This window comes from Manis pentadactyla, chromosome 3 (assembly GCF_030020395.1).
Source record: "Manis pentadactyla isolate mManPen7 chromosome 3, mManPen7.hap1, whole genome shotgun sequence".
NCBI classification, from domain to species: Eukaryota; Metazoa; Chordata; class Mammalia; order Pholidota; family Manidae; genus Manis; species Manis pentadactyla.
The window spans coordinates 95,798,450-95,815,816 of record NC_080021.1 but is presented as its reverse complement, the minus strand read 5'-3'; the positions used below and the strand labels follow the sequence as shown (position 1 = coordinate 95,815,816).

The following is a 17,367-nucleotide window of genomic DNA, read 5'->3' as shown; positions in this document are numbered from 1 at the left end:
GGATTGGTTTTGCGATGAAAAGGGTAGGGCTTTACACAACAGTTGGGAAGATAGCATAGAGATTCCATGCCTTCCCTTTTACTTACTGCTTTTGTTCTACATACAAGATTCTCAGAATTCAGAATAGTAGCCTGTTAAAATGAAAGATGGACTATATAAAGGGGACCAATTAGTAATTTTAGAATAAGCAGAAAAGCCAAAGTACCGAAGTTGCTGTGATAATGCTCTGTAATTGATCCAATTTATCAGGGTTAACTTTTCCTGCCACCATAATCTCTGAGCCTCCAAAATAGTTATGGAAACTGTTTTGAGTGACGTCCATGACTGACATATGGGGATAGTTGAACTGAACATTCCGGAGCAAAGGAGTAGAGACCTGGTTGTAGAATTTCTACAGTTCATTAAAAACAAAATAAAACAAAACAAAACAGAAATTATTATTTTCATACCACTTTGTAAGTCTAAGTCACTTTTTGCTGAGATTCCTCAAATGTCCTTAGCAGATATCTCTTAATTTATTCTCACAGGATCTCTGTGGAAAGCTATGGGACAAGGAAAATTCTCATAATTATCAGATGAACTGAGAGAAAATAAAGGCTTAAGATAACAGCCTTTGACTTAAGAACCCAGCAATTTTTCTTCTGTTATGGCCTGCATAAAAAATTCATGGATACTCATAATAAGAACAGCCAGCTGGGTTGATATTCCTAAATTAGAACCTTATCCCTTATCTGTCCCTAAGTTCAAATATGGTGCCTGCCATAGATACATGGTACCTGGTATTGACAGATGGGGTTGTAAACTATGCTCTTCTCTTACATCTTTTTCTTGTCTATTTAGTCAAAGTAAACAAGTAATTCATCTCCTTTATACTTAAGGAAATATACAGGCTATAGTTTGATCTGTGTTGCATTATAAAAAGTTGATATCTAAGATACCAATGTACTTTAAAGGGGAGCCGGTGGCCATGGTGATGGGGAGGACATTGCATAGTGGGGCTGGAGCTTTACTAGTTCCTCGGAAGACTTGTTCAGGCTGTAGGACATGGTGCCCTGTGACTTCCTGTCTCTCACCTCACTGTTAATGCGAATCTACAATAGGGTGGGGTACACGAGAAAGAAACAAACACTGTCCTGATTCCTGGGACCAAAAATTGCTGAAAAAATGATAACTTTGACTTAAATTCAGCCATTTTATTTTTAGGCATCAGATTATGCCAATTGAATGATTTTGAGTAAAGGAGTTAAAAAAGAACAGAAAATCATGTTATTACTTTGAGCTGGGAAGAAGTATCCTGGTTCCCATAAATCCTTTGAGCAATTCCACGGTTGTCATTGGACAGTCTCTTCAAAAAGTCATAATCAACATCAAATCCTATCCCCAAGCTGAACAAGGAGATGTTGTCTTGTATGTTCTGTTTCACGTTTTTCTGGATTTTTGACAATTTTAGTTCACCTAAAGTTGATGATGGCAGAAAGGAAAGGAATGTGGAGGCAGTTTTAGAAAGTTTTTGGAAAATCCATGGAAGATGGTCTAAATCCATGGAAGTCTTAAAATTTGTCAAAATTAAAAACACACCTATGCTTTGACCCAGTGACTATGATGCACTCATATGTGTGGAAATGAAGTATGGGCAATAGTACATGGCAACATTATTGGGAATAGGAACATATTACAGCCAGCTTCAATGTACACCAGTAAGGGAGACTGGTTAAATTATGGTGCAAAACTGTGAAATACCATGCAGCTATGAAAAAGAACAAGTGTTGATGTATTTATATTGAATGATCTCAAAGACACATTTTTAAAAGGAGGAAAACAAGGTAAAGGTTGATGTATGTAGGATGTATTTGTATCAGAGAGAAGAAATTTCTCCAGTTGCTACAGTGAGTAACTGGGGAAATGTGGAGCATGATGGAAGAACATGTGTCTGCAGATTCCAGAGGGGGCTCTGGAGGCCTGGGAGAAACACTCCACACACATACTCCTGTACACTGTCTCACCCACCTTAACTTGAGGAGATAAAGGCATTTCACTAGTATGTATCAGCAATCCTCACAGCATACTCTTACAATTCAATTAGACTTTCCCTGTGTTGTAGAGGTGATACTGAGACATTCGAGAGCATCAGTGAAAAATGTCTCAGGGCTGCTTTAAGGGGGGGTGAGTGCTTTGGAAACATGGGTTTCAAGTGGTGTGTGTAGAAATGCAAGCAAGTGCAGTTCAAGTTCCCATTTTAAACAAAATCATGTTCCTAAGAAACAACAGTAAAAATATTTTTCACTAGAGAATTGAAGAGATACTTGCCCACTGTTGGGTCACCATCAGAGACCAAAATGATCAGCGAGACTGAGTTGGGGTCCAACAATCCCAAGTTATTGGCTTCATTCAAAATGAAGATGGCCCGCAGGAGTGCTTCATTGATATTTGTGCCTGGTCAAATAATATAGTATGCTGTTCTTTTATGTACCCTTCCTTCGCACAGAAACAGACGCATCTTGGGTTCAGGTTCATCAGTCTGGTGATTACTCATGCATAATTTATTCAGTACCCAAATCATTCAGTTACTTTCTAAGTGACACAAATTTTGCTGAGGCTGGTCAAGATCCCCCAATGGAGTAAAATATTCACTTTGTAGGAAGCTGTTCCCTTACAGATAAATTAGCCCTTTCAAAGTAGCATCCTGCTATTTTGTTAAACATCAGATAGAAGGTACTTAAGTCAGCTCATATATCTGGATGCTGTTTTGTTCTGTTTAGTTGCATTTCCTGCTATGCAAGCAATAAGAAGGCCATTGTCACTTACTGACATCCTTTTCTGAGGAAGATTGGAATAGTCAAAAACATGTGGGATGGCTCATGTGCTATACTTTCACCATGAACTTAGTATTGACCTATTTATAATAATAAATGTGTTATGTAAGGCAGACCATTGCAGATTGGGCAAAGACCACTGTGTCTCAAGTGAAACAAGACTTGAAACTTCTGAAAGTTTCTCACAGGGCTCTAGTCTAAACCCACTCACCTCCACTGGGCTGGATTTTCTCAATATACTTCTTTGCATCCACAGTCTGTGTTTTGGTAGCTGAGACTAGATCATTTCTCCAGGCTCGAACATTGTGGTTGAAATCCACCACAGAGAACTGGTCTTCAGCTCTTAGGTCATCCAAAATGGTCTTCATGGCTTCCACTGTCTGTTTGGAAAGAGAAGGAAGGTCTCGCTGTAAGCTCTAAGAAGAAAGGAGGAAGACCAAGAATTCATCCCAGTCACCAATTAAGTATTGACATAAGCTAGAATTCTTTCAGAACCTCTTGGATCCACCTCGGTCAACACAAAGCTCTCCCTCCCTCATTCTGGACCTGCATTGTCTGCATTTTCATATTTAAGCTTTTACAGTCTGTTTTGTTATGCATCATCACTTTGACGACTGATTTTATGTTAAAGATCCCAGACTTCAGGTGCTCCCTTAGTGGTAGAGGCCAGGGATGCTACTAATATCCTACAATATACAGAGCAGCCCCTACAGCAAAGGCTTATTTGGTCCAAAAGGTCAACAGTGCCACTGTTGAGAAACCTGGTACTGGAGCATAAATAAGTGTGGGGGCAGAAGCCATGTCTTTTCCTTTTTTTTTTTTTTTTGATTCTGGAACAGTAGTTAACACAGGTGGTCATAAATGGTTGTTACTGAATGAATGAATGAATGAATGATTGGTTGTTCAGGTTGTTTGGATGGATGGACTGATGGATAAAATACGAATGTCCTGGTTTGTTCTTAGAATTGAATTTATTCCATTTAATGCTGCATAAGCCTATGTTGAATTCCAAACTGGAAGGCATGAGACATGATGGCCACCATTAAGGAATTACAATATAATTAGAAAAATATGCATATAAAGATTTCAAAATTACTCGTGAACAGTGGCAAGAGTTAAACTAAAATGCTATGCAGAAGAAGCAAAAGAATGAATTACAATTACAATTACAGAGGGATCAGAGGGAGAGGCGGTTTATGCTGAGACAAATGTCTGTGGCTGACGAACCTGTGTTACTTTGCTGTGGTAGCCCGCCCGCTGACTGGACGTCTCTAAGGTGGAAGGTGAACTAGGTGCGTGTGTTGCCCAGAGGAGACCAGAGAAGGCGGGGAGCCCCGTGCACACTGCCATCAGGGGGTACTTACTTGTTTCATTTTTATCCCCCACATTGAGCCGCTAACATCTATGACAAAGAGGATGTTTTTGGGAATCGGGTCCATATTGTCAGGAGCAAAATAGTGGACAAAGTAGCCATTAAATACCTGGAAAACAAGACGTATTTGTGAATCACACCATTCCCAATGCTGAGAACCTGGCAGGCATGGCGGGTGGAGCCTCGAGGCTTGGCTTCCGCCATGGCCCCCTCTGCGCCCGCTGCACAGGCTGTAGGTGCTGCGTGGGCACAGGAAGGACTCCGAGCGCATCCAGCGAGGGGCCGCTCCCTCAGACAAAGGACATGGCATCTGCGCTGGACTCGAGCTCGAGTTTGGAGAGAGGCTGGCAGTGGAAGTGGCGCCAGGGTGGGAGGGGAGGGGAGGGGAGAAGAGCCCCAGACTGTGGTGCCATGAATGGTTCAGCATGATGGGGCAATAGACGTAAGAATTAAAGGAATTAGGGTGCGAATCAGCAGGGCAGGTCAGCAGGACAGTCCTGAGCACTCCAGGGAGTTTGCATTGTTCTTGAAATCGGTGTGTGGCAGCAAGATGGATTCCTGATCACCCTCTCTGTCTTTCTCAGGCTCAAGGATTCCTCCCCTAATTCTCTGGGCACTGCCCTTTGTTGCTGCTCCCAGGACAATAGGAGTCTAGCTGTAGGGGGTGCAGCTGCACACATGTCCCTTCCTCCCTGTTCCTGAGAGAGGCTTGGGATACCCCCTCAGGGCTCTTACCTTAGCACAGAGGCAAACAGACACACAGCTGAGACATGACAAGAGGGAGCAAAATCTTTTCAAGACATCTCACAGGGAACACTGACCCTGAATTCACCACTAGTCCAGCTCTTTCTCTGGGCTTTGGCTGTTCCGCTACCCTGCCCCACAACCTCTCTGCTTTGTTTGATACAGCCAGTTGCAAAGGACCATGGTGATTACCCCAAGCCCCTGCTTGGCCATTTTCCATAGTTCTTCTTATGAGGCTTAGAAGTACCTACCTGGGACAAGGACACGAGACCCAAGGACCCTTCATTCCATTCTCTTGATATGAAAAGAGAATGCATAGTGACATGTAGGGATACAGGATTCTAGTCCTTCTCTGCAATTAGACACTTACCTGGGCAGCTGGGAACTGCCCAGAAGCCTGGGAGTTTCTGCAACAGGAACACAGTCCTTTGGCCTCAGCATGGTGGTTCTCCTGGACTCTGTTTTCACTCACCTCAAGTTCACCAGCCTTCTCCTCTCTGTTCACGTCATACATCACCACCAGCTCCCCATCCACCGCAGTCTCTGAGCAGCTGGAGCATTTTCTTTGCTGTGCAACTGTGGGCTTGAAGGAGATGTGTGCCTGGAAAAAATGGTGATGTCAGGCCCGGTGTCTGCCCCACCCCTCTTCAGGTGAGGGGTTGACAGCCGCACCTTCTTGAGCACACAGGTAAAGAGGTATTGCCCAGTGGCCATGCTCCCAGGTGGTGCCTGCAGTCCTGTTACCAATGGAAGGCCAGTCCGGGGCATATGAGGGGAGTGTGTGCCAGCCTGGGATGCTGCTGGCCAGATTTCAGGTCTTTTCAAGAGATTCAAAGAATTCCTCCCCCCCCCCCCATGGAGGAAATGGCTACCAGCTCTAGAAAGAGTTTGTTTAAGGTTCTTAGAGGAGTTGATCCTCCATAGTTGATTATTATTAGCAATGGCAGAGAGAATTCAGCTGACTGTCTCTTGCTATGATTATGAAAATCACCATACAGTATGTGAAAACTGCCTTTTGGCCACTTGGAGAAAATAGGCTTCAAAAGGGACAGTCAGTGGTCAGCATGCAATGAAACAATTGGGAGTTTGGCTATGTATGTCCTGTGGAAGCCCTGGTCTTTGCTCAGGGATCAGTTCTTCATGCAGAACCTTCAGCTGCACACCTGGCCTCTCTTCTGTTCCCCAGGGCCCAGCGGAAGAATAGCACCCAGACCCCAGTGGCCACCTAGACCCTTTGCCACATGCTGTACATAGGGTACCTTCTGGTGTCCTTTAGATATGACTGGAACACCATCGAAATGGCCATCAAATGTGTCAGGAACATGAAGAAACCTCATTCCTTGAGGCTCAATAATCCACACGTCTACCTAGAGATAGAAAATATAATGACTCAAAGCATCAAAATACCTTTCAAGTCTTTCTGAGCAAAAAGTACAATTACTAAGTCCTCTGCTGTTTTTCTTAGCTTCAGGTTTTCTCAAAGATGACCCAGCATGGTTCCCCGGTCAGTTCTCTAAATTCGAAGGGATATGATTCATCTCACTGTGGAGGCTGAAGACCCTCTGGGCAGCTCAATACTTCCCTTTATTGCTTATTTCCTCTGGGATTGAACTCCCCTTCTCTATCCTATTCTTTTCTTTTTATTTATGAGAAAATTCATATTGTTAGGAAAAAAAGAAGGCAAGCCATTGTTAAATGATTCTGCATTTACTCTGTGGATCTGTCAATAACAGGCCATTTTCCCCACATCCTGAACCTTTTTATTCCTTTTTCATCTTCTTACTTTGAACATAGCTAAGCAGGAGGAAATCCGTTTGGGTGATCCTTGGCAAAACCATAGCTGTAGCTGGCATTTCTCTCTTAGACTCTGAGTGCTCTGCTAAGCACTCGTATGTATGAACTCATTTGACTCTCACCAATATTATGATTATGATTATCTGTATTGTTCTTATTTGTTATTTTTCATTTTATGCATGAAGAAAGAGATTCAGAGTGACCCAGGTAGTAAAGTGGCTGAGTCAGGCTTCAAACTCAGGACCCAACTCACAATGCTTCATCCACTGCTTTTTGGCATTCAACAGCATCCACACCATCCTTTGAGTTGACATTGTCACCAAGTTCATTAGCTTCTCCCACAATATGCTGTTTTCCATGAGATCACCCCCACCTTTTGCACACACCAGCTTAACTGGGAGGTCAACAGATGGATCCCTGTGCACATGTTGGTTTTCTGACTGCTTCTTCCTCACTGAGGATTATTTGCAACAATGATGATGAGTTAGCTCATCTTTGTAAATTTCTTGCTTTGGAGTCATGCCAACCTTTTCTCTGATTTTTTTAAAATCTGCTTTCCTAAAGTCATGGACACTTGTCTAAGCAGAGCAATGTTAGAAATGTCTAACAGTTTCTTTCTTGGTTATTAAAAATTTCAGTATAAGATGTGAACTTAAATTGCCTCCAAGATTCCCATTAGTTCCAAAAGATCAAATGATTCTCCACAATGTAAGAACTAAACCTATGTACAGTCAGGGCAATCACGTGTCCTGGGAAAGTCTGACCCAGCCATCACTAGTAGATGATTGAGTAGCTCTTGGAAGGGAGGGAAAAAAGGTCTGGGTGAGTTGCAGAGAATTGGAGCCCCTGCTTTCATTCTTCCATAAGCTTCTGTCTAGAAATGAGTGTGGGGGCACTCAGGACAAAACCAGTGTGTCCATGGGAGGATCGAAACAGAAGGAGGGCCTTTTCCTGGGGGTCACAGAAGCTCTGAGCAGTCCTGTGTTCAACTTGATGCAGACATAGCCCTAAAATCTAGTAGGACTTGCTGGGACACCATGCATTTGCAGGTGCGTGCCTGAGACCCTGCAGCTGGTTCCGCTGGGAGGTTGGAATGAGCTCACAGTGGCCTTCAGTCACTCGCCCTATTTTTTGGTCTTTCTGTAATGAGGGCAAGTATTGGAATAAAGAGTTTTCCCAAGATTTCAAACATTCAGGGTTGTTTAAAAAGAGATGTGTTCTACCCAATTCCAGTGAGGGAGATGTGTTTCCAATTTAGTGGCCCTTCTGCAGTGACTAGAAAGGTTTTCTGGAATAAAGACAGGAAGAAGCTCTGTAATTTTATGTTTTCTCTGTCATTTATCTCTGCATAAGAACACACCTCTTTGGAAATGGGTACATGTCATAGACTATTAGAGCCAAAGTACCTTAAAAATCACCTATGCCAACCTCTTATTTTGCAGATGAGAAAGTTTAGGCCAGAGAGCATAACCACCCAGATCCCATGGCTAGTTAGTGTCAATACTGGACCAGAACTTGAGAAAATTTCCACCTTGCTTAACACCCTAACATACTAAAACTGTCCTATTTTAAAAGCAAAGAATTCCTAAGAGCATGGGAAATTTAAGGATGAAGAAAAATTTCAGAAATATAAGATTAATGTGCTACCCAATACATGTGTTAAGAATCATTATCTTCATGGGCCCAGACTCAAATTCTTGGATTTATAGTATAGAATGTAGTTTTAGATGCAGTCAGACCTAGACTGGCTGTTGTTTATACACATCTATAAATCAGGGCTAATCATAGCTACCTCAAGACTCTGGTGAGGATTCAATGACATATAACACATATGAATACCTTGCCCAAAACATTATAGAAGACAAGTATTTTCACATCATTAACTCAGTTTTATTAATATTATTATTATTATCAAGTTCAACAATTACATCATTATAGTGAGATGCTAATCGCATCTAACTGCTGCTCATACTTTTTACCAAGGGGTTCAGAGAATCAAACAAGAGAAAGTAGGTGAATAGCACACATTCAGTGCCATCCCTGGAAAAATAACCAGGCTCACATATTGAGTTGTCCATCTGGCCAGGACTGCAGGATGGGGCTGAGATCCAGCTCATAACCTAATTGCCAAGCCATGTGCCCTGTTATGGCACTACTACTACTCTCATGGAGGTGCTCTTTGTGCCAGGAGGGGCTCTGAAAAGAACTCAACAGCATATACCCTGATAGCTAAACTAATGCCACACAGCGCACATCAAAAAGGAAGTGTTTTTATTGTTCAGATATGAAGTTTTTCAAATTGGAATAAAAATTCCAGTGTGATCAACTGGTTCCCTTAAATGGTCTGTGTCTCTGGGCAATTCACAACCTGTCTGCATCAGTTTCTTATCCATCAGTTGGAGAGGCAGGCTGGGCTGTACACTTTCCTGGCTTTTGTCTGGCTCTACTCTGCCTCTTACACGAAATGTTCATGTGATGTTTCAAAGATTTGAGTCAAGAAAAGAGTGTCTCAGTTCTTAAGGTGTGAGGTGAAGATTACAACAAAGGTGAGTTCAGATTGGTAGGGGATGGGATGGCAGAGGAAGACAACATTCACTGAGTTCCTGTCACTTGCCATCTGTGTCCCTAAGTTATGTAGACAATATGTTAGAGTGAGTTTTTCACAGATGAGAAATGGGCATTCAGGATGACCTGTCCCAGCATAGTGGGTTGAATGGTGGCCTATGTCAGATTCCTGGAGGGAGTGAATGTTACACCTTACTTGGAAAAAGGGCTTTCACAGATGCCGTTGAGGTAAGGATATGGAGTGAGACCATCCTGTCCCATGCAGTGGGTCTAAATCCAATGACGAGTGTTCTTGTAAGAAAAAGGCAGGGGGCACTTTGAGAAACACAGAGGAGGAGATGCGGGCACAGGGGCAGCGACTGGAATGGTGTGGCTGTGAGGCACAAGTCAAGGAATGTCAGTGGCTGCCAGACACCAGAAGGAGCAAGGGACAGACTCTCCCCAGAGCCTGTAGGAGAACAGCCGTGCCAACAGCTTGATTTCAAAGTCTGTCCTCCAGAAACATGAGAGAGTAAATTTCTGTTGTTTGCAACCACCCAGTGTGGGGCCATTTGTTAGAGCAGCCCGAGGAAACTATCACAGCTAATAAGGATGGAAATCTGTAAGTAACGGGCCTGGGGGACTCCACCTATAATCATTCCAGGGCACCGCACTGCCTTGCTGAGTTGAGTGGCATCAAACACCACAAAGAGTGTTGACCACCAGAAAGTCTCCACCGGGTCAAGGAGCTGTAAGCATGGCACCACTGTGCACCCCGCAAGTCCAACGCTTACCTCCAAGTGTTTGGCCAGCCGTCCTGGCTGCAGGTGAAGCCTGTGTTCATAGGATCCCAGCTTCCTCCACTTCACTTCCTGGTAATGAAGCTCAAACTGCACCTTTGCTCCAGGGAGGATGTTTACCTCGGTTTTGAAGTTCTCCATGTCAAGAGCCCTGCCCCTAAAGGTGTGAGCCCCTGCGTAAGTCATCACACACACAATCCAGGGCAAGATCCAGAATCTACACAGAGGGCTTCGAGGCTTTCCTGGGCAAGCAAATCTGCTCAATTGTTCATGGAAATGAACCATAGGGACAATAGAAATAACAACACCTTCTAGGTAAATTTAATTCCATCAGTGGTTTTAGTCTCCTATCCTACCTGATCTTTTTCTTCCAGAGCTTCTTTACAGATTTGAGTGTAATCTGCAAAAAGCTACCAGTTGTTGATTCCTATTATGGGCCAGGAACTTGACACATATCATCTCTAATATAGCAGCAGCTCTGCAAGATGGAAATCATTACCCTCATTTTTCAGATGATAACATGGGCCTACAGAGAGTTAGTAAACTGTTCAAAACCACACAGCTACCCAATCATAAGGCCTGGATTCAAACCCAATGTTAGATGATTCCAAAGACAGCCCACATTTCTTCTGCAGCATCTGAGATGCATTCTAGGGATTCTTAATATTTTTTAAAGTCTTCAGAAAGAAGAAATCTATTATTTCATCAACTTGAACATGTATTTCCAGCATAAGCCCTCATTAGTCACATACACATCCAACTCAACGTGATCATCGATTGCAGTGTTTTGTTTCAAAGAAAAAACACAGGCATTTCAGAGGAAAGTGATTTGAGCATTAGGATAAACAGTGAATGATTTTTAAAAATTAAGGAACTGGATAAGCAGGGTGAGACTGTGCACAATCATCCCATTTGGGATGGGGAAGTAACTCGGGGAAGCCAGTTGGGGACACTGGGTAGCTGAAGAAAAAGAAGAGTTGGCCCGGTGCACAGCTCAGAAGCAGAGCCTGCAGCGAGAGCCTACACTTATTTAATCGGACAGAGCTGGCTACAGATGGACCTTTAACACATTTTCTTTGAATGAACAAATGAATGAATGACATGAAAAGAACCTCAACTAAAGGCAAATTTGAGGACCTAGAGGAGGAGGAGACAAAGAAAACAAAGATTTGACAGGAGATTAGACAGGCAGTGTGTGGAGTGATCAGCTAAAAATTCTTCTGAAGTTTTTTGAAAGGCTGCCTTTTTGAGGGTAGTCTGGCATGCCCAGTGTCTTATTGACTATTATAAAAGAAGAAACAGAGTCCAAACTAAGTAGTGGATGCTGAGAAAGACACCTACTCCATAAAAATAAGGTAGAATAAATCATGAAAACAAATTTCAAACCTTTCACTCTGTACATGGCAAGCACTGTAACGAGATCACTGTATTTGTGTAGTTGCTCTCTGCACTCTCAGGAAATTATTTAGTGACAGAACATCTACTGCGTGCAAGGCAAGCTACGGAGGAAGAACCTAGGTTGAGATCATCCAATGCTCATAGGTTGTGGAAAGGACTTTGAGAAACAGAAAGGGGAATACCTAATTCTACCTCTGACCACAAGGCTCTGAGCCTTCCTGGAGGCTGGTTTGCCACGCGCGGATGGGACTGGGCGGAAGCAGCAGTCAGGGCAAGAGCAGGAGCTGGCCCAGCTCTTACCTCACTAAGCCAGCAGTCTTGCCTTTTGCTCTCGCCTGTGAGTAGAGAGCTCGGCCCACAGTCTTCTCCTTGATGGAGCTCGTGAAAGTCGTGCCGTCTACAGTCCTAGAAAATGACAGAAGGCCACCAGTTGTTCTCAATAGTAGTCTTAGCAAAGCAGACAAACAACCCAACCCAGTGGATTAGTGAAAAGGGTCAATGATCATTTTGCACTTGGAAGAAACTGAAAGAGAGACATTTGCATACTTCATAGATGTTTATCTGATTGTGTGACTTCAGAGGGACACCTAGGCTCCTATCCTGAAAGCTTTCCCTTGTGTACTACTGCTTGTGTTTAAAATTTGTCCCTGTTTTCAAGTTTTACCCTTCAGATCAAGGCTTCTTATTTTGGGGTGTCCTTTTTAAATTACAAATGTGCCTTGGAGAAGAATTGATACACCAGTAGTTCTCTGGCTTGCATTTGTTTTATAAGATCATTCTGCTGATAGCCTGGGGGCATCACACTCTCCTGCAAAGGGGAGTAAGGAAGGATGAAGGAAGAGTCCGTGTCTACCACCTCAACACCTCCTGGGGGCCTCTCTCCTCTCTTTGTATCTCCACCTCTATCCGCCTTTCCTGTAGGTGCTGTCATCCAATCTGTACCAAGTAATGATGATCAGAGCAGTCAAATGACAGAATTCTGGAATTGAAATGGAACTTAAGGTGCTCAGGGGGATATTAGCTATCACCGTGGCGGTATGTCAACATGTGTGGAGGAGTTTTTGGTTGTTCTGCAGTGAGATGTGCTACTGGCTTCATGGGAGGGCACCAATGTGCTAGACACTCTGCAGTGTGAGGGTAATTTCCTATCCCAAATGCCAAGAGCATGCCTGCCCAGGCACACTTTTAGGTTTGCCTTTTCAGATGAGAAAAATTAGAGTCAATGAGATAGTGACCTCCTCCATATCACACAGCTGATCAGAGACAAGTTAGAACTAGATCCCATGTGTCCAGGTCAGCACTATTTCCATCAAATCTTACTCAGGTTCAAAGACCAAGACGTCTTTATGACAAAACAAAATAATCTCTAATGGCAGACTATTTGGAAGCTTAATAAAAAGGCAGAAGAAACATTTTGACTGGATTTATAACTAATGTTCAGTTATACAGATCAGCAGCTGTCTTCTCTGGTCTCATAAATTCAGCACTGAGTGGTAGAGAGTGACAAAAATTAATGTTTTATAATTCTGTCTTTCAGTTCCTCAAATCTGCTATGGAATGAGATGGAAAAGAAAGAAAAGAGTAAAGGAAAACAGAAAGAAGAGATACCCAGAGTAAACTCTGTGTGAAATAAAACAATAATTTATTAAAATAGATTCCACTGACTTTGTTCTGTTTAAAAAGTGTAGTTAACATGGCTCTGCAGGTTCTAGAAGCCATAGTGCATTGTACATGAACACTTTATTTCATTTACTCACAATTTTCATTGATTGCCTTGGTGTATGGAAGACAAAACCAGCTAAGAAGTAACTTAATCTACTGTCTTAATAAAAAATATCCAGATTGAGTGAGAGCCCTGTGCCCCGTTCTGGGTAACTTGAGAAGGACGTTGAGCAAGTGGAGCACACTCTGGTGAGGGCCACCTAACTGGTCAGGGGGTAGAGAGCCATCCAATCACTTAGAGAAACAGAGAATGTTTAACTTTGATAAATGAAGCCAGCAGGTGGGACAAAATAAATGACTTTCACTATGTGAAAGGCACTGGAGTAGTTTAGAAGCACTACTTTTTATTACGAAAATCTCAAAACATACAAAAAATAGAGGGAATAATATAAGAAACCTCCACAAAACCATTACTGAGCTATTCCATTATCAATATTCAGCCATTCTCAGTTCTATACTGCTGCTCTCTCCACCTAAGTTATTTGGAAGCCAGTCTCGGCATATGATTTCATCCTTGAACACTTCAGTATGTACTTTGTAGAGAATTTAAAAGAAATTGTAAGTGGAACTAGAGTCATCGGGTAGAAAATGGAACAAATTTGAAATTAAGTATAAGAGGTAATTCTAACAGACCCATTACCCATTGAGTGGATTGCCATGGGAAGTAGTGAATTTATCATTAAGGAGATATTCAAGTCAAGCCTGAATAATCCACTTGCAGTGGCATAAAGGAGGAAGTCACTGGACAGATGATTGTAGTTAATCAGCAGTTCTTTTTTTTTTAATAGAGAAACACATGACAGATGGCACTGAACTGCTCTATGCCCCCTCATCTATGGTTTCCTGCAAGCCAGGACAGCTCCATATATGTCTCTCCCCTCAAGAAAGCACATTAAAATGCAAGTAGGAGGTTGTCCCTGGAGAGAAAGCTTCAGGTTGCTTAAATTTCTCAGAACTGAAAATTAGTATCACAAATTCTGATACTTCGAAGAGAAACAGATTACCGGGACCCACCCCACAATGACTCTTGACATCCAGTGGGTCCTTTGAGAGTGAGAACCATTGAAACAGTTGGCCAGTAAGGAACAATGAGGAGATTTGACCCTGTGAGTAGAGCATTTCCAGTGTCTGGCTGTACATAGGAGTTACTCACATCGAGAAGTTGGAGATGAAAGCTCCTTTGGGAATCTGAACATCAAACACGGCATTCTGAGGCTGTGGGGAGTTGTTCACCACTCTGGCCTGGATGACGGTGCTGGCCATGCGAGAAGTGATAGTGGACTGCACTTTATAGCTATAAAGAGTCACTTGATCAACATCTTCCTGTAATGGGTGAGAAAACATAGCTGTACTCAGAAACACTACACGCAACTTCACTAGGTATCTGATGTTAAGAGCAGTAGATTTTATGATGAACAATTCTAAGACATTGTTAAGCATATAACTCAGGTATTATTAAGCATTCTTCTAACATGGAATACAAACTCCAGGCGGACATCTACTTGTGTTTTGAGATACCTTGTGATGCCTTTCAGCTCTGAGTCTATTAAGAATGACTTGTTAAATTAGAATACACACAGAAAATGGTTTTGGAAAGCAAGATTGGATCAAGAAGGTCTAGGAAGTAACTTCAAATGCAGAGCCCAGCAAGGGACAGGACACAGCCTTGCAGGGTTGCCAAGAGGCCTTGACTATAACTTCAGAGTGGGGTTGGCCAGGGGTGCAGGGGGGCAGAAGTGCACATGTGGCTCCCCTACTGCAATCTACCCTCTTGTGTCTTATCTATTACAGTTTCATCTTCACCCAGTCCTCTTTCCCTTCCCTAAATTAAGAGAAAATCTGAGAGCACTGATAGACATTGAGCAACAAACAGAACATGAAAAGAAAATATCATTTTGACCCAGGTTTTGGTCGAGCACTCTGGACCTCCTTTGCCAATCCTTCTTTACTGATTTAACACAGATCAGGTGCAGAAAATGCCAGTATTTCAGTATGTTCCATGGCAAAGTACTAAAAACACACATCTTTTAGGAGAGACCCACGAATTGCAAGTGTCTCCAGGACTGTGGTGATTATGGGACCCTTTAGAGTTTGCTTTTTTCTCCAAAAAGATTTGCTTATGTCAATACTAGGAGTCATCCCCCAAACACTGTCATCCAAGATTAAACCTTTCAGCCACTACCATCCAGCTCACCACAAGCTAAACTAAAACTCAGGCTAAGTTATTTGCCCCCACTGTCCCTTAAAATGTGTGCTTCCCATGGCTTCTGTCAGCTCAGAGCAGGCAGCCAATGTGAACCACTTCCTTTTTTAAAACTTTTAAAAATTTTACTAAAGTATCATTGATATACATTCCTACAAAGGTTTCGCAAGAAAAACAAAGTGTAAACCACTTCCTTTTGATGTTTTGTCACCATAGGAAAGTCTACTTTGGACATTTCTGGGAATCAGTCTGTTTCATGTTGAAGAGTTCCTTTTCCGCACTCTCTTATGCCCTCCAGGGCTCTTTGGTGTCATATTTGAAATAAAAACTGTTGCATTGGAATAAATACACACGTTTGAAACGTATGCTGCTGGCAAAACTTGAGAAAATAAAGAGAAAGGGCATTTTCAGCTCTTGGTGACAGGATATATGGCTGCATATACACTGTCCTCTTTCATGCTGAATTCTAGACACACGTCTAAACAGAATTGGGCAAGAGGGAATTTCGAAAGGCAGGTAAATGTTCTCCATGGTGCAGACAAAGGAGGCACCCACATTGATTTCTCGATAACAGGCAACAGAAAAATCATTCAGGCATCAATTTTTAACAAAACCAAAGTAAACTTACCACTATTTCTCCAGATTCTCCAGAAACACTTCTCTGTGAAAAGAAGTTAGATAATCATTCTTCAAAAGGTGTTACTTGTTACCTTGAGGGCAAAAAGTGCTTTCTCTCAATCAAAAAGAAAAAAATGTCTTCAAACTGAGCAGCAATTCATTTATTGGAGCAGAGACATAAACATCAAATATTCTTGAATACTATTTTCCTGTTGGTGGGTTTCTCTGAACAAATTTCTCAGCCACTATTTGGTTGCACACATGTCGCTCTTAAACACAATACTAAAACAAATATTTTTGAATGAGTGTATTGCCTTAACTTGTCTATCTGTCTGGTCTATTTTTTATTTAGTTGGGTGGGTACCTGGATGCACCATTGTACCACAGGGTTCTGGACATGCCTTCCCACTGTCCAGGTCCCCTCTGTCCCCTACCCCCATGTAACTAACTCCTCCTCAACCTCCACACCTCAGCTCAGGCAGAATTTTCTCAGCAAAGCTCAGACCCCCCAGCCCAAACCAGATCAGCTTCCTCCCCTAAGCATTTTCAAGTCTCCTCTGTTAGACTTGCTGCATGAGAGTAGGGATTTCAGTGTGTTTCCTCCTTGGGATAGCCCTGGAGCCAAGCAAGGTGACGTTTTCCAAGCACGTGGAAAATTCTGTACTCTGATGGCTATGCTAGGAATCATCACTTGGGGCACTGTCCTCTGGGCATTGAAGGCTGCATGGCTTCAGAGTGATGGGTGACCACTTAATGATGATGGCCTTTAAAAGAACAAGTCAGGTGTTGGGTATCAGTTTAGTTTGCCTGACCTGGGGTGGCTGAGGTTGTAGGGGGGCTGTTATGTGACATAGTGAGGCCAACGGTTGCCTTCTTTCAGGCTTTTTGAGTGCAATTCTCAGTAACTAAGGTTTCTTGCTGTGGCTAGGCAAAGGCCTTGACATGAGGACTTGCCTGTTTTGTTCTAATACTATTGGTCTACAAAACACCTGGACTTCTGGAGAGTTAAATATTCACACCCATACAAAATAAGTCGTTGGCCAGCTTAGCTCTGCTTCCACACACAAACCCCCTCCTTCCACCCGGGGGCTCTGTGTGGGAGAAGCCTGCCCCTTGGCCTCCTAGGGGACCCACCCCAGGAACCAGAGGATTTTGTTTGTGCTGCTGTTGGCGGCTCCAGGGCCCCCATGCTCTGGAGCTACTCTCCAAGGCAGGAGCAGCTCCAAGAGGGAGAATGTGTGGCTCAGCAAGAAAATGCCCTCCTGAGAGGAAATTCTTCCTCATAAGGCAGTAAAGCCATCCCATCATCTTAAGGTTTGAAAAACACATAGATGTTTGCCCTGAAAGGAACTAAGGTGC

At 42.9% G+C, this 17,367-nt stretch overlaps 1 protein-coding gene across 1 annotated transcript in view; it reads right to left on the bottom strand.

Moving 5' to 3' along the window:
* The window catches only part of ITIH2 (inter-alpha-trypsin inhibitor heavy chain 2), a 36,465-nt gene that overhangs the window by 17,305 nt on the left and 1,793 nt on the right, over positions 1-17,367 (bottom strand). The window contains exons 3-13 of the mRNA XM_036908166.2: positions 16,019-16,051; positions 14,341-14,510; positions 11,766-11,870; positions 10,062-10,224; positions 6,189-6,296; positions 5,402-5,530; positions 4,178-4,294; positions 3,025-3,193; positions 2,308-2,433; positions 1,274-1,455; positions 206-391 (exon numbers count right to left, since the gene is read on the bottom strand). Of these exons, the coding sequence (XP_036764061.2) occupies positions 206-391; positions 1,274-1,455; positions 2,308-2,433; positions 3,025-3,193; positions 4,178-4,294; positions 5,402-5,530; positions 6,189-6,296; positions 10,062-10,224; positions 11,766-11,870; positions 14,341-14,510; positions 16,019-16,051 (1,488 nt within the window). The remainder of the gene's footprint in view (positions 1-205; positions 392-1,273; positions 1,456-2,307; positions 2,434-3,024; positions 3,194-4,177; positions 4,295-5,401; positions 5,531-6,188; positions 6,297-10,061; positions 10,225-11,765; positions 11,871-14,340; positions 14,511-16,018; positions 16,052-17,367) is intronic.